The 18,893-nt window shown below is 36.9% G+C and overlaps 1 protein-coding gene across 2 annotated transcripts in view; it reads right to left on the reverse strand.

Annotated features, from left to right (window-relative positions):
* Nucleotides 1–17,287, reverse strand: part of actn4 (actinin, alpha 4) — a 47,911-nt gene extending 30,624 nt beyond the window's left edge. Inside the window, exon 1 of one of the 2 annotated variants that reach the window (XM_079392556.1) lies at nt 16,935–17,287. In XM_079392556.1, coding sequence (XP_079248682.1) covers nt 16,935–17,066 — 132 coding nt within the window. In that variant the 5' untranslated portion in view covers nt 17,067–17,287. The remainder of the gene's footprint in view (nt 1–16,934) is intronic. The other variant, XM_079392555.1, reaches the window with a different exon arrangement.
* Nucleotides 17,288–18,893: the final 1,606 nt, after the last annotated feature.

The raw sequence follows: 18,893 nt of genomic DNA on the forward strand, positions 1-18,893 counted from the left end.
GTAGTTTCAGATGCTAATATAAATAAATACTAACTTGCAACAACAAATGAATATGTAGGTTTAAATAATGTATATATAAAAAAAAAAAAAAAAAAAAAGCATGTAAGTATTCAAGGACAAGACAACATTTATAAAACAAAAAAAACTTAAAATTTAAATTGTTACAAAATGTAACAACTTAAATTCTATATGTATAAATTCTATATATTTGGGGACGAGACAATTGTTTTGTTTTTGAAAAGTATTTTCTGCTCACCAAGGCTGTATTTATTTGCAGCAAAATCAGTAATATTGACAAATATTATTATAATTTAATATCACTGTGGAATTTTCAGCATCCTTACTCCAGTCTTCAGTGTCACATGATCCTTCAGAAATCATTCTTGCTTGGGGTTAGAAAGATCTTTCACGAGAAAAATGACAGGAAGTATAGCTGAGCTGCTCGCTCATCCTGACCTGTGACTGAGGTGCTATTTGTCATGATTCTGCTCAGATCTGCTCTCATGACATCAGGCTCTCGGTGGGTCTATAGCGGTCTGTTAAGAAACCACACACTTTAATGCCTGGGATCATCTGACCACGACCGCTTCAGAACCGCACGCTTCCATGAAACCCAACTCCCCAGCAGAAAAGACATTTCCCAGCATGAAACCAATGTCTTTTCAACCGGCGAGACAGACTGGAGAATCAGGCGTCGTGAGTGACGTCACTACTCCACACGACCAAAGGTTTTTCCACACATCCAGATCACACACACGATGGCTCTCTCTAACTGCTTCTGCTGTGTGTTTAGCAGAAAGACAAAAATGACTCGAACGCCCCACAACGCTGACAATGCTATCAAGAGCTGGAAACTGTGCTGTAGCTTCTCACTGTTGTTTGTCTAGCATCTTGGTGAGTTATACGACCTAAAAGGCTGCATTATTCAGTCACCAAAATCTAGTTAGCATTCATATCAGGATCTACAGTGAAAAAAACCAAAAAAAATTCAACTGCACTTCCAGAGTCCAGTCGATTGAAAACTAACATCACGGACAAACCAAAAGAAATGTGAAAATTTGCAGAATGCATGCAAGCAAGTGCTTATAGGAAATAGGGTAAAATTAGGAATTTTTGAAAAATTTTGTGTGTATATTTTAAATTTAATATTTGTATTTTTATAAATTATTATTAGGGGTGTGAACCTACACTGGTCTCACGGTTCGGTTCGATTACGGTTATCATGTCATTGCTTCGGTTCAATTCGATATCACGATGCATCGACGATGCACTGCATCCTCAATTTTCAATTTTACATCACATGTATACAATTTTGTCTTTAAATAAGCAGTCAGATATATGAACTGAACCTTTAATTTTACCTGCTCAAAGAAAACACGCTTCTTGAATGTATCAAAAATCAAACATAACTCAAGTCTGGGCACAGAAGACAACAGGAGCATTTAGAGCAAATAAATACACAAAAGTAAATACTAGGCACTGACAGGCATTGACAGCTCAGAGTGAAAACGGCTGCTGTGGTTTCTCAAATTAGTGGTATTACCCATAGATATATATACGTAGATGCCTCATCAGTGACTGTTTCTATGGGCCGCGATACGCAAGCCATCTGCCATTTTTGGAACGGTCTGTGAACCTCTGAGCACGTTGACTGTGTGCGTCTACAACAGCAAGTTATACGCTTGTATCTCTTTGAATATTCATCGTTTATTATGGTGAATAGGGTTGGGCGATATCTACCAAATTGTGTGACAAACAGTGAAACATCGTGATGGACGATGACATCGGGGGGCGTGGTTAGGCGTGTGCCCGAAGCGTGAATCCGTATTCAGAAAGGCACGGAAAACAAATAACACGTTCTACGGAACCACTAAAGGGACATGGTTAGCCACTTGATGGCGGTAGCCTGTTACATTACAGTAGCCTGTACCACTGTATGTGGAGTGAACGCTGGCACGTCTGACTGGCGCTGCTCCTGGGTTAATTTGAACATTTTTACGACTTATTTGGATCTACTTACACGTTCGAAGTGTTTGCCTGCTTTTCCGCTCCTCAACATATTCATATAACTTTATGTGAGTTCTGGCGTTTACGGTGGATGGACTAGTGAGGTTCGTGAGGCTTGAGGAACGACGGCTCGGGATCTGCCGCTTTTGGCTGAATGCTGTGCCGCTGGACGCGGTGAGTTTCGACTCGTGACGGCCCTGGATACTGCTCTCGGCTGGCTGGTGTGCCGCTGGACGCGGTGAGGTTCGACTCGTGACGGCCCTGGATACTGCTCTAGGCTCGCTGGTGTGCCGCTGGGTGCGATGAGGCTCAAATTGTGCCTAGTCAGTGCTGACTGAGGTATTTTGCAAGGATGAAGTCTTTCTTACTCACTGCTCTGGTATGGTGCACATGTGCTACTGCTTTTAGTTCTCCCTATCTTGTTGTTTTGGATGTTGATTGTTATACCTGGGTAGACTCTTTTCTACTCATCCTTGGATTTGCATAAACTGAACTGTTCATACCCGCTTCCCACGGACATTTTTAAATCCTGTGCTTCCTTGGAAGTTCTGTTTATTTTTTTTAAAAACAAAAAATTGCACACTGATGTGTACTCCAGCTTTGAGGTACAGTTAATGAGAATTGATATAGGGGGCCCTGTGTTATGTGCACTGGTTTACAGGCCTCCAAAATACAAAGATTTTATTCTTATTAAATTTTTTTTTTATTAAATTCTCAGAGTTTCTTGCTGATAGCGTGTCTCGTTGTGATAGATTGTTGATTCTAGGAGATTTTAATATTCACCTCTGTTGTCCATCCAAACCCTTGGTGAAAGAGTTTTTACTCCTTATTGATTCCTTGAATCGGTCACAATTTGTGTCTAGCCCTACTCACAATTTGGGTCACACATTAGATTTAGTGTTGTCGTATGGCTTCCCAATAACAAATTTGAGAGTGATTGATGCTGCCTTTTCAGACCATTTGCTAATTCTGTTTGAATTTGTCTGTTTGAATTTCCACCACCCCTACTTGCTCTCAGTCTGTAAGCTACTCCAGTTTTATTCAGCCACTCACTGCCAGTTTATTTTCAGAGCACTATCTAGCAAACTTTGCAGATGCCGCCTCTTTCGACAAATTAAACACGGAACAGATGTTGCAGGTTTTTACTAATTCCTGTTCCATTTCTATTGATTCTGTTGCTCCCCTTAAGCCAAGGAAAGCGAAGAGAAACATTTCTCAGCCTTGGTTAAATGCAAACACCCGTGCTCTCAGACAGGAGTGTCGTAAGGCAGAGCAAAAATGGAAAAGGGACAAACTCCAAGTCTCATATCAGTGTTTAAGGGCGTGTTTAGCTAGTTATCGAAAATCAGTCAATGAGGCTAAGTTTGAATTATTTTCTAAACTTATTACTTAAAATGTGAATAGACCGAGGATGCTGTTTAAGACTTTTGATCTGCTACTAAATCCCGTACCTGCCCCGTCTCTTGATCCATCTCGGGAGACCTGTGAGAACTTTTTAAAAAAAATTGACAAAGTACTGGATATCAGAGCTTCTATTAACCTGCTTTCACCCCATTTCCTCTGTTCAGCTAGCTGGTATTGTTTCTAAGGTTAAATTGTCCACCTGTGAGTCTGATGTCATTCCAGCTCATCTATTTAAGGAAGTGTTTGCAACCTTGAGTTCGGCAGTAACAGCTATCATTAATAACTCTTTTGGAAAGTGGAGTTGTACCTGTTAGTTTTAAACATGCTATTGTCCATCCCCTGCTAAAGAAACCTCATCTTGACCAATCTATTTTCAGTAATTTTAGGCCTATTTCCAAATTGCCTTTTATCTCAAAATTGTTAGAGAGAGCTGTCTACAGTCAGTTGGATTCCTACATTAGTATGTCCAATGTCCTGGACACTTTCCAGTCGGGTTTTAGATCACTACACAGCACTGAAACTGCATTGTTGAAAGTCAGTAATGACCTTCTGCAAATTCTTGACACTGGTTCTCATGCGGCACTTGTTTTGTTGGATCTTAGTGCGGCATTCGACACAATTGATCATAGTATTCTGCTACAGCGGCTGGAAAAGTGGGTGGGTATTGAGGGTACCGCTCTGCAGTGGTTGGCCTCTTATCTTAAAAATAGAACCTTCTCAGTAAATATTGGGAATTTTTCTTCCTCATCGGCTCCTTTGTTATGTGGCGTGCCCCAAGGTTCTATCTTAGGCCCTCTTCTCTTTTCACTATACATGCTTCCCTTGGGAGCCATTCTCTTACCACTGTTATGCTGAAAATACACAGTTTTATCTTCCAGGAAAAACTGACGGCAGTGGCTCTTTGGATGTGCTTGATGACTGTTTTGAGGAGATAAAAGGTTGGATGGCTGATAACTTTCTACAATTAAACGAAAGCAAAAGTGAAATTTAGATTTTAGGTCACTCTAGATATTCATCTGATTTTAATTTAGGGTCCCTTTCCGCTAGTGTTCAACCCTATGTAAGAAATCTTGGGGTTACATTTGATTTGTTTCTTAAATTCGATAAATTAGTACAGTGGTAAAGGGGAGCTTTTTCCATCTTAGATCCATTGCTAAGTTGAAACAATTGTTGCCTCATAAAGACTTGGAGACTGTAATACATGCTTTCATAACATCTCGCTTGGACTACTGTAATTCCCTTTATTGGGGACTGCCTCAATCGGCAATTTCTCGCTTACAAACTGTCCAGAATGCTGCAGCGAGGCTTCTTACTGGAACAAGAAAGAAGGATCACATTTCTCCAATCTTAGCATCTTTACATTGGCTTCCTGTAAAGTTCAGAATTGATTTTAAAATAGCTGCTTATGTGTACAAGGCGCTAGCTGGCCTTGCACCAAAATATATCAGTGACCTTCTGATTGCTTATTCTCCTCAAAGAGCTCTTAGGTCCAGTAATCAGTTTCTTTTAATGGTCCCACGTTGTCGCTGTAAAACCAAGGGTGGCCAGGCTTTTTCAGCTGCAGCCCCGAAACTTTGGAATAGTCTGCCTGTAAATGTGAGACTCGCTCCTTCACTAGCTAGTTTTAAATCTGCTCTTAAATCTTATTTGTTCTCCCTGGCTTTTGAATAATGCCTGCTTAAGGCTCTGTTTTTTTGGGGGGTTTTTTCTCTGTTTTTGCTGTATTGTATTTGTATTTGTTGTACAGCACTTTGGTGCAACTCTGTTGCTTTTAAACGTGCTATAGAAATAAACTTTGACTTGACTAGCCTACATGAAGTTCACTTACCACATACACAAAGTAAAGAGAGATGCCGGCTCAACATGTTGTCTGTCGGCCATCAGCGATGGACTATGGCATCGTGTATCGGCCCCACCCTAATGCTGAATGACGTCAAGTTGAGCGTTCCGAGATGACAGACGCGTCAACGTATCTGGAGTGGTCGAATAGGGAATCTACACATATCTATGGTATTACCCACTGCATATTTTATTTGTGCATGACATGATTTACACACCGCGTGTGTCTACTCCAGGTCATGCTTACCAGGTTGTTCATAAAAGCAGAAATGTGCCAAAATGTCGGCTTTTGAAATAGTTGGAGCATTTTTAATTACACGCACTCGCGTCTCGCCTCCCTCCGCCTTTGTATACTCCCGCGACAAAGCACGTGCGCGACAAATGACGTCAGAAAAGCATCAGTACGTTATCATCGGTTAACCGTCCTCGTCTGCATCGCGATGCATCGTAGAAACGATTAATTTCGACACCCCTAATTAATATTATCAGTGGTGCTGTTATTTTATAAAGAATATTATATACATATCAATTACATTTTAAATACATATAAAACTTGGTGATCAGTAGCTTAATAAGCATTATCAAATTAGCCAAAACACGTAAGAGTTGATTGATACATTTTTATTTTTTCTGTTTTATTTTTTCTGCATTCTGTTTTAATGGTTTAATAAAATTGCAATAATTTTATAAAACATTTACATTTAATAACTTATGAAAAGATTTATAATATTGAACATTATATTTGTTCCAAGAAATTCTTTGTTGTCTGTTTTCATTTCTCTGGATTCTGTGTTTTATGATTTAATACACATTTATTGTTAAAAATGGTGGTAATCAAACAAATGCATAGTATTTTAATTGAATTAATCTTTGCAAACAAGGTGATGGATAACAGAGGTTTACTGTTGAAATTAAAATTTGCAGGGAAAACATTTGATATATTACGTGCAGACACTGTATTTAGTCCATATCGCAATTTCATTAAATTTTAAGACTATGGCCCTACTTGTGATTTATTAATCAGAATTGTGCCAAATTCCATGAATAAATAAAATTTTTTTAAAATTACTTGATTCCATGGTTCTGCTCTGTTTTTCCTGAGGAAACAAATCACACAAACTTAAAACTATAACTACAAAAACTGCTAGACAACAATATATGTAGTCATATAATAAACTACATTTAAAAAAGCCATGACTTTTTCATGCCTAAAATTACAACTGAAAAAATTCTGACATTCCTGGCTTCCCATGACCGGGGAAACCCTTCTAATCCATTTTGTACTAAGTGTAAACAAGCCGATTGCTCCTCTTTCTGACTCTAAAGGAAAAAGAACGTCAGATATGCTTGTTCCGGAGCGTTTCTCTACCAAAAGTCAGCTGGAATTTAGCAACATCATCCGCTCTGCATTTAAGCAAACATGTCACGCTCACTGATCTGAAGCAGACCATAGCAAGAACAACTGACCAGCTAAACTAGTCAGGTCAGTCAAGAGTGACCCAAAATAACTTCAGTTATGTAAAGCGCTGATGTTTTCATCCACAGAAACCCCTGCAATAACCCACAATCATCAAGAGTTATCAATTCCACATTAATAGTATTACTAACATTTCCCACGAGACAGTTGATCACATGTTTCCTCACACACATGAATAGTCAGCGTTAACACCATTAAAGGAAACAACACAGAAACCACAACAACCACAACTTCCTCCTGCCAAAGAGAGCATGACAGAGACACAAGCAGAGAGCCCTGAATGCATGTGGGGCTTCGGGCTTCAGCGTATCGGGTCAGCACAGGTCAAAGCGGCTCTCAAACGCATGAGAAAGTGCTTCCCGCTTATTTTGCAACTGCTGGCTTAAAGACCTCGGTGGGAAAAGAATGGACATCTGCAGCGAGAACGCAAGCCATATATGTGGGTTTCACATCAGATCTGCTCCAGCGTTGAGGAACAAGGGAAAGTTTTCAAGTTTTTAAACAGTGGGCAGCAGGGAGCATGACAGCATCCAGCCTCAAACCAATCCATATGCCACGTCGCCGGGCAAAGGTCACAGTTTATAGACTTCCTGAGCTAAATGGCCATATTTGTGCAAAACAACTGACAAAGTACTTCTCTGTGCTTTAGAATAACTACTGCATGATTTTTCTTTCAAACATCACATTTGACCTATATACACATTAATATGTATTTGTGATTTCAGCATATTCTAAAAAATATTACCAAACTGAACCAAATTGTTTCAAATTTGACTTTCCCAATTGTCTCTGTTATCTGCACAAGCACAAATGTAATATAAAAACTGAAATCATAGTGATTGCACAAAAAAAATACACATGCAAATACATCTTATATTGAAATATTTAAATATATAAAATTACTATAAAATATAAATAACAGCAATAACAAAGAATAATCAAAAATACAAAAATGCAAATATCTAACATTTTAAATAAACAAATGAAATAAAACAAATTTAAACATTATTAGAAATAATTAAGAAATACAAAATATTTGAAATAAAATGATTAAAATCACAATTGTAAAGTTGCCTAATATTACTATGAGAACCGTGACTGTCACGGCTTTATTTGATGTCTTTATTGCTTATTAGTCTATTACTGCAGTATCATCCTATTCCGTTTCACCTGCTCACATAAAAACTAAATTAACTCTGGTTGCCCGTTTTACATGTCAGGTCTCTTCCTGTCGCAAGCGGACAGGCCCTAACCAGAATAATCTGCAAAGCAGACCAGAATCTACAGCGATAGTCAAAAGTCTGGTTTTACGATACTAGTGAGACACAATCACAATAGATTACGATGCCCTCGGAGCAACAGCTCACCCGTTAAACAGGCTTTACTGCTGGTGTATTCATCCGAGTGTGTCTTTTATGACGGGTAACCGCACTATAAATGTACCCCTCGTCCAACATCGTTTAAAAGAACAAGAATGTCTGATAAAGACTTTACAGTAACAGCCCTTCAGGATCCGCACAAGCAAAAAAAGCATGGAATCAAAGAATCAAAACATCTGTGACACAAAAAGCATATAGTTCAGATGGGAATCTAAGTGAAGGCAGGCTCTAATCCTCTTAGAGATCAGTCTTTTGTCTGAGCCAGTGCCGCCGCACTTAAGAGCTTTCAGTGCTCCAGAGGACATTATACACAGAGAAAGTCCCGGCCGGTCTTATCACGGTGTGCGAGCAACAAAAAAGACACAAGAAGCTTCAACATGCAGCAAATAAGATGAAAAGGACAAGGAACCTTACAAGCGAATCCTTACAATCTACAGAAATTTGATAAACAAAACCAAGAACAATTCAAAATTGAGTGAATCTCATGTACATCTCACATTTCAGCCTCCCCAGAAAACTGCACAAAGAAAATTAAGCCTATTTTTCGACCACTGCAATTTTTAACCTCATAAGGCGTTACTTTATGCATTTGTACTGACCGTAAAGCTAGTGCATACAAGAATGCATGTAAGAAAAGATGTATACTAGGTTAAATGCATCTTGTTTTGCATTACAGTAACAGTAACTACAGTAATGTGCTTCCTAGTCATGAAAGAAAACTGCAGTGGTCCATAAAAAATAAATAAATAAATAAATAAATTAAATAAATAAAGAGAGGCTTCACTTCCTTTAAGCAAAATAAAAAAAAAAAGTTTTATTTTGAGTTAAAATTACATTTTCAGCATTGCATTATAATAAAGAGAACTGAATCAAAAATACAACAGTTCTAAATTAGGCATTCCTAAATTCCTTCAAGCAAGCAGTCAGAAATAAAATAAAGTAATATAAAATAAAAGAAAAAATAATGGATTTTTACTGATCACACAGCTTCCGCAAGGCATGTAAGAAAAGATGCATACAAGAAAAGATTTAAATGTAAATGCATTTTACTATCTTGCATTACATTAAAGAGAAATTGGAGAGGAAAACAAACATCTGATTTAGTCATGAAACAATCTCATCTTCGTCTCCTTTAAGCAAAAACAATTGTTTTATTTTGATTTTGAGTGAAATTTGAGCTGGACGTATCTCTGACAGTGTCAATTTGGAGAGAAATCAACAAGAACAATTCAAAACTGGGTGAACGTCATGAACACATGGCTCAAATCATGTAAATGCATCTCTTTTTATTACAATAAAGAGAATTTGGGGTTGAAATGCACAAAAAAAGGCTTCATTTTCTTTTGACATTTGGATGAAATTTGACCCATTTTTGACTGTGTTAGAAGAATCCCTCAACAAACTTTATGGAAATCAATAAAAAAATACAAATCAAAGGTCCCAGTTAATAACAGATTACACAGCTCCACACTGAGCGAATGACATCTGAATTCACGAAGCATGAGAGTGTGACTCAGCAGCAATGACGTCCATCTCAAGACAGTGACGGACAGAGCAAGAATGTCTCTGATGTCCGGCAGGATGACTGGCATCGGGAGATTTGGGCTGGATCAGCTCCTGATGCTTCCTCTTGAACAGACACGAGCGGGAAGCAGTGCAGGACACGACTCCAGCCTGAACAAAAGCTGTTTACAGCTCGTCGACATCACAGACACAGCCTTTCTGAATCCACCACCACCAACAACACATGAGCATCACAAAGACCACCAGGATGTAAAACAGGAAGCAGACTGAACTTTATTTCCCACACTTCCTGACAAATGAATTCTCATGACCTTTACAGTTATTTCTGATTATTGGTAAAAGTGATGATGTTTTTAAAATCATTTTATAGGTACCAATTCTTGGAATAAATAGTTTTTAAACTACAGTTATTGTCCACAAATGTGTCCAATGCGACAAGAAAAGTCTTGCAATTTGAGTCTCAATGCATTGTAAGTAAACACGCTCCCCGAGGACGAAGACAGCGCTGTTCCCCTTGTTAGCTAACAACATATTACTCTCTATAGAAACATAACACCCTCTATAGAAACTTCCACTACTTTCCCATGCCTGGAAATCATACTGTTTTTTGTTTTGTTTTTAACAAACCAACAATAAAATAAATACAAAGAAAAATATACATACAATTAAGATTAATAAATGACAATATTAATAAACGCTTTAGATTTTTTCTAATATTTTTGTTATATGTTTAATTTATATATTTTTATTCTAATTTATTTACAATTATATATTTTGAGCTGTAGTGTTTTGATTATTGTTAAAATAATAATTTTAAAATCAATCAGCTCACTTGAAAAATAAGTCATGATTTATATAAATATAATAGTACTACCATAAATTAATAACTTTTAAATATGGATAAAATATAAATAATTTTATTAATAATTAAATTAATTACAGCTAACTTAATAGATCAAATAATATAATTTAAATAGTAATATAATACTATAAATGAATAATTTCAAAATATAAATTGTAATAATTAAAGCTCACTTTATAATAATAAATAATAATCAAATACATTATATATAATACTATTACTATGAGGTCACCTGAAATAGTAATATTTATAACAATAATAATAGGAAATGTTTTTCGGATAATTTTCTGACTCATCATGAAAACAGTTTCCAAGAGCAGAACTGTTCTTTGAAAATTACAGTCGAGTTAATATCACAAAATTAAGCAGAAATGTATTTGTTGTACCCGGATCGTTAGTTATTTTAAAAGCCTTGCTGTTTACACTCAATATTAGACATCATCACATCAGTGATAAAATATGAGGACAATCAAAAGTTTGACAGAGGCTCCAGTAATGATCTAACAAAAAAAAAAAAAAAAAAAACATGTATTACAGTAAAATGTTCTGAGGCATTTCTCTGGTAGAGTTTCTGCGGCTGGGCGTGACTGAAGTAGGTCAGGTGATGCAACACCCCCTGTGACCTCATAATGCCTCTTAGAGTGACGGCCTTTATCTCAGTCCACTCCCACTCACTGTTTTCACTGAGACACACCTGAACCACGACTAAACACCCACTAGAACAATCCAAAATTGGATTAGTGCACAGTAACCGCAGCTTCAGTTCACGCTTCAGTTTTCCCAGCATGCCGTGACTCACGGTCAGCTTTTCATTCAGTCATTTAGTGGTCAAAGCTGCATTCTAGAAAAAGATGCATTCAAGGTTTGACCATCATCGTGAGACACTCAGTGTCAAACACCTGCATCTGCCGTCTATTAGTTCTGACATCAAGTCCAGACGTTCTCCCATGCGATCAACTCATTTGCAAACCAACTCTAGCATGTAGCAGAAACAGTTATAGTGCATGGAAAAACACCTTAGGAAAACAAAACACGGCATTCATGCACTTTTTTGTTTTCAACATGCATACAAGCATTATTCTAACTAATAATGAGTGCAAACACACGCACTCAGGCCTAATTTAAAAGGAACTCACACATATACACTCAATCGCACTTCTGCACTGCACATCTCGTTAGCTGAAAAACAACATGGTGTGAAACGCTTATAGGGACAAAAATAAGTGAACCGCCTGTTTGGTGATGCTCTTGAGAGTAAACCACAACAGAGAAAAGGTCACACTAAATGCATATGAAATATCAGTGAAAGAGCGAGTGTTAAACTGCACATTTTCAATTGAGACAAAGTAACAATTTCTGCATTTCACACATTCAGTTCCGGCTTCTGGCATAAACAACAGACTGCTAAACGCTGCTGTCAGCTTCACTGATGGAACATTTGCATATGTAGTTATAACAAAAAGCATTTCTTTCTACACAGTTGCACAGAAAACCCTCAGTGACCAAAAACCGCTTTAATCTAGAAATCTCCTTCACTAAAAACACACTTTGTTCTAGACATTAGATATTAGATATTGAACTTCAGGATAGGCCTACAAAAATACAATCACTCAAATAGTTCATTTCAAATTAGATTGATGCATTTCTGTTTTGACTGTAATTGCAAATGTCATTTCTCAACTCGATCTGTATCCTTGATTCCTTTTTCAACAAGTTTGTGTTAATGCATGCTGGGATTCCCTTCAGAAACAATCCCAGCATGCATTAACTGCCCATCGGGACACATGCTGCAATCACTGAGTCCAGATAGAAACTGCACTCTCACTAAACAAACAATGAGTTCAATCAAACACATCTAAACACACTGACCGGACGCAACAGCGGCACGACCCTGAGGCAAGGCTACTGCGATACGGCAAGATGCCGTCTGGCACACCAAATACAGCCGACAACCACAAATAATCACACATAAAAGTCGTGCTCTCTTCTGGACCCTGCAGACCCCAGTCACATTTAGCTGCCGAATGCACTTAATATTAAACAGATTTCTTATCAATGAAACTTTACATGAAATGCATGAAAAAATGACTTGGCAACTTGAATTATACATTAACTCAAACTGTCCTTCCATCCAGCTTCAAAATTAATTGCAAGGACTGGGTCAGAATACAGAATAATAATTAAAGAATACAACTACTTTCTTAATAAAGAAAGTCTGGAATTTCACACTCAGTGTGCTACAAATTGACTATTTAACCCAATATTGATTTGTGCATTTTTATACTTCTTAGACTACCTAACTGTTAATTTAAATGACAATATAATGCCAAACACTAAATTAATTGAGTCAAGATTGAAAAAATATGTGTAGCATTTATTTTTTATCCAACTATTTCACTCATAAATTGCTATTCGATTTCAGAAATAATTACAAAGAAACAATTAACACACTGAATTATACTTTGATGTGACTGAAAGAGTCCAAAGCATTTTTTTGTATGAGTTGCTACCTTTGTAGAGTGCTTCAAAATGTGTTATTTATTAGGTTACCTTTTTGTGGAGCATTTTTTAGGTTACCTTTCAGTTAAAAGACTGCCTGAGAAGACAACTGCCTACTTGGGCAGCAGACAGCACAGCAACTCACTAGGTTTTGGAACGGAGCCAATGTGTTGAACTTTTGAGAATGAATCCCACTGTTTTATTGAGGAACGACCTCTGGATCAGTAGCTCGAGTCTAGTTTAGTCTGCAGTCTAGTCGATGTACATTCTAGAAGCATGCGATTCGATTACACTTGCTGCTGTGATGGCTTCAGTCTTGTAACACTTTAAGCAGACGATGAAATACAAAGAGAGTGAGAGAGACCTTTATACAGAGCCAAACTCGCTACCAAACACCCTCACAAGCAGGTTTTTATTTGGCCTATGTTATTAGTCCTCTGGAATTTTTATTTTGTTGCCCCTAACGGGGCTATAAAGCAATAATCCACCCGAGTCTGTGCGTTACAGTGAATTTATTACATGTAAGGGGTCTAAATCCTATACCCTTAAGTCTTCAGCTGTGGTAAAAATCACTAAAACAGACAGCCTTGAGTGGTTTATTATTTTGATGGCAACTTCAATGTAATAAAAGACCATTTACATTTGTAGTTACACATTTAAATAATAATAAGTCACAAACATTTCTTGTACCGAGTATTATAGTCCGTTACTGTTGCTAAGCAACATGACAATTTGGTGGCAGATTAGAATGCAGTTTATAAATATTCAGTGTCATTTTACTATCAGTGTAATAGTTTTTATTATTTTTTTAAATGTTATTTTGACTTTATTTTTGTATTTCCTTTATATTTTACTTTTTGTTAAAGGCTTTATTAATGTTTGCATGCTTGTTTGTATGTCTATAGTCAGTTATTTTACTGCATCTAAAAAAGTTGTTTTTGTATTTTATTTTAGTTAACATTTAAGTAATTTATTTTAAGTTTTCTTTTTAGTTAACTAAATAACCCTGTCAGAATTTAGAATTAAAACATCTGTTTATAATATACAACTGACAACTATGCTCATCATAAACATCTGGAAGCGTTTGATGGCAATACAGAAATAGAATAGGCTACTGGAAATTGTTTGAAACTATACAGAAGTCATGATAAATTGAAGAAAAAGATTCCTGTGATATAAACTGCCATGGTATTACTACCAGAAACTTCTCGACCAATTGCAGATGAAGTGAATATGAAGTTATCATCTAGAAAACATTTGCCCAAACAACATATCTTTGCTGTCCTGTAGGGCACCAGACATCTTTCTAATCAAACACTACTAGATTTATATGTGCTTATCTACACAACAAGAACAAAGCCGGTTAAATCACTGCATCTTATTTCAATTCATATCTGCCCAGCTTTGCAACTCCCAAACAGGCCGTTCAATAGAGAACGAAACACTTCAATGACCTTTCAGACATTTTGGGTGGAGCAGAGAGGCAAGTCTTAGCCGGTCACAGGGCGTTTGGCATTTGTCGGGGAGTAATATCACGTCTGTCACAGACAAAGGGATGACTTTGGTATAATTCCACACGCCTTGTTTTGGTCGAGCGGAAACAGGCAACGGTGCGTGGAGACCGTAATGAAACTCAGTGTGGGGTTTTAACAAGGATGCGTTGGTTTGGTAATCACTAGTGAACTTCGGTCTGTGTGTAATATTCATCATCACAAACATGCAATAGAAATTCCAGAGCTGAAACATAATTTTACAACCAATGAGGAGTCGAGATTGGAGGGACATTAACTAAACTTTAGACTCAGAAACTTGTGAGGGGCTTGCATAAACTCATTGTTCATACAGGAAAAGTGCGCAATTCCTGCGCAACTAGTGGCCGCAATCAGAACTGCAATGGACCCTTTTTTACACATTATGACTACGTTTCCACAGTTATTTACATTTATTTTAGCTTTTAGAAAAATGTAATGTACATTTATAACACCATACTTCCTTAATTGAATGCCAAAGTAATATTACACAAAACAAGTCAAGTCAAATAAATGGCTGAGGGAATGGCAGCAATCGACATCTTTCTCTCTTCTGACCAATGTCTCAATATTTCTCCCTCTTTTGTAAAGATTATTATGATTTAATATAGTTCATTTCTGTTCACCACTATAGATTTAACAACTATTATGACTTTGGTTTCTAAGAACCACGGAAATGAGAAAAGGGTCAATAACAGATAATCTGAGTGTGAAACCTGTTTGATAACAGTAATTATTTCTGCAATTCTATTTAGTGCCAGTAGTAGTACAGAAATGGCATATATTGAGCCAGAATTACGAACCGCTTGCGCCATCGCAAACCCTCTTTTGGCATCAAAAACTACTGTCAGGATCTACTAAAGACTCCTAGCTGCATCTGGCCTTGTTGCACATGCATTTGTTGGAGTTCCACTTTTGGACACAACATTTATGAGAAGAGAGTATTTAAACAAATCATGCAAAAAGATTACTTTTTTTGGTTTGAAGTGGTCAATTTACTGGTATTAGTGCCATTATTTAACACACACACAAAAGTGTTAACCTAGTTGCATTGGTCCTGGCCCTTGCTATAATTATGCCACTTATAATAATTAAGCCTTAATCTAACCAATAACTTTTGGAATTAAAGATTTTAAAACTTTAGACACTGGAAATGGAGAGTCAAGTCAAAATGCAATGGAAATTGCACTGTTGGATAGGGTCTTCCATGCACATTCTGTCAATAGTAAAATAGTAAATAAACTATGCATAGTAAACATACTACATACTTGCAGGACTTGTAAAAGCAAAATGGTAGAACGCAATACCAAACATAACTAATTAGATAAACCCCAACCACAAACCTGCTCTCTAAAACCCTGCATTCCAAAAATGTGTCAGCCAATCAGATAGCACCAACTCGGTGGGCATTTCTGATTGGCTAAAAAAAGTGTGAGCCACACTTTTTGTGTCGTTTAGAGTCTAGTACTGTCAAAGACACAGATGTGACAACTATTCACTGATATTTTATGCATAATATATAGTAATAGACATCGGCAATGTGGTTTAAATTCATTTTAGCTGCTGAAATCCATAGTGTACAAATTGGAAGGCCACTCTGCTTTCTAGATATTTGGCTTCACAAGCGTAACCAAACAAGTATAGAAAGGTAGAGGAGCTCAAGAGTTCAGCCAATCTCCTCCTCTACTTGACTTTCTCAAATAAATGCCCCATTTATGGGTCCGTCACACCTCTGGGGTCTGAAGGCCGGTGGCTGTGTCTATATACATGTGATTTATGTGTGTGTGCCTGTGTGTTTACTGAAGGGGCTCTGGTGGATTAATAATTAATTATTTTTCCTATCAAAGTTTGACCTTCCCTTCTCAAACTCTCTCCAATAGCCGCCTGTCACACCAAAAATGCAAATCAGTCAAGCCTGTCTTTGCCCCAAAAGACACACACCCAAAAACGTCCTCTGAGCATTCCTCAATATTCCTTGCCATAATTCATGTGCATAAAACACTAGAACACTCACTATCAGTCAGGTTTTGCACAGAAACACCACAGAGTGAATTCCAAACGAGAACGCGCGTCATACGTTCCTTTTTAGTTTATCTTTCCTCTCCAGAACAGCCGATAAACTCCAGAAACAGCATAATGCAGTTATTTTAAGCTCCCGTGCTGTGATATCTAGCTACTGCCATTTTAAATCCGGATGTCTGGCTGTAACTAGGAGTCTAAATGTCGCTTTGAGTAAGAACAGAGGGGAAAAAGGCAGCAGCAGACTGAAACATTGTAACACTGTAACGTTCGAAACCCGCGAAACATTGTAACATTCGAAGCGCGTATAAAAGCAGACTAGCGATACTGAGACGACTAAAACGTGTTCTACGCGCAAATATCGCATCGCATAGGCCCCTTTCAGAAGCTCTTACCTTCCTCTGCTGTTTCTCCCAGGCCGGATCCAGCAGCAAGTCCCGGTCCCAGTCGTTCTCCTGCTCCATGTAGCTCTGTTGTCCGCCCAATGAATACTGAATTTGATTATTTGTGGCGTGATAATCTACCATGTCAGACACCCGAGAGCACCGTAAAGACTCTTCCTAGACGAAAACCAACAGAAAACAGACTGCAGTAATCGCTCTCGAAGCCTTTGTTGCTCGGTATGAAGTATCCGCCGCGTGGACTGACAGTGTCCACGACGAGAGAGCGTTCCTCCACCCGTCTGACAAAAATGGAGTAGGAGACGCGCCGCTCCCACTGAGGAGGAGGTAGTAGGCCCGGGAAACTCATGAATATTTAAAAGTCTGGTTTACTTATTCAGAAGATATCCGATTTTAGCTCCACCCAATTGGCTAATCTGGGGCCTGTTTCATAAAACAAGTTTACCAAATAAACCATGCTTATTTAAGTTAGTCAGACTTATTGTCAGTTGATTTGGTTCAAAATAAGTCAGAATAACTGAAATAAGCCTGGCTTGTTTGGTAAACTTGTTTAATGAAACAGCCCCCTGGTCAGGGGGTAGTATTTTTAGATTGGATATGTGAATTTTGTATTAACATATTCACAGTGGGCTTCAGAAGTCTGAAAATCTGACGATTAATTATATCTAATACAAATAAAAAATGTAAAGTTTTTTTGAAAGGATTTTTTTAAATGTGAAACACTGTGTATTTGTATAAATACATTGAATTTGATCTATTTATATCTTATTATTTTTTAAACTATATAACAATTATATATAAATAAATGGATTATATATGTATAATTTATTTACTTGTTTACATTTAACACACACCTACATATATATATATATATATATATATATATATGCTTAATACTTACATTTATATATGATATATGAATGTATGTACTATTAAAATATTATATAAATATATTTATATACTACCAAATTTCACTCGCTTTTTCACTAGTTGCCTTATAATATATAAAATGTATAAAATAATTATTATTCTTATTTATGATTTATTTAGTTATATATTTTACATATAATATATTAATTATCCTAATGGATAAAGAGTTGGACTTGTAACCTGAAGGTTGTGGGTTCGAGTCTCAGGTACGGCAGGGATTGTAGGTGGGGGATTGTAGGTGGGGGGAGTGAATAACCAGTACTCTCTCCACCCTCAATACATGACTGAGGTGAGACCCTTGAGCAAGGCACCAAACCCCCAACTGCTCCCCGGGCGCTGCAGCATTGGCTGTCCACTGCTCCGGGTGTATGTTCACTACTGAGTGTACACTAGGATGGGTTAAATGCAGAGCACAAATTCTGAGTATGGGTCACCATACTTGGCCACACACCACTTGCTTTCCCCTTAAATAATATTAGATTATAATTTAATTAAAAATAGTTTATATATTACCAAATTCTTTCTATCAATCTTTCTATTATTAAAATAATACTTACAATATATAAATATATTTTATATAATACCGAATTTCACTAGTGGTTTCAAATTAACGAATACAATAAATATCATTCTTATTTACTATTAATTTATGTAGCTAGATATATTATATACTAAACATATTAGATTATAATTTAATGAAATTTTTTATATATATATTACCAAGAGTCTTTCTACTGATCTATCTTTCTATTATACTTAAAATCTATCTATACAAAGTATATAAAGATTTATTACTATATGAAAATATAATCAAAAGCAGTGAATAGAAAATTTCAATTTAACGTCACTTGTTTTTGGCTTGTACAGTGTATAAGTGTAACCTGTATCTTCTAACTTTACACACTCACACAAACAGAAAGAGTTGATGTATTATTCATACACTTTCCACAAAACACTCACCAGCCGGTTGCGTTGTTTTTCTAACTTTCATCTGAATTCAACTCTATGCAGTTAAAATAACAC

Source organism: Barbus barbus (assembly GCF_936440315.1).
Source record: "Barbus barbus genome assembly, chromosome: 34".
NCBI lineage: Eukaryota > Metazoa > Chordata > Actinopteri > Cypriniformes > Cyprinidae > Barbus > Barbus barbus.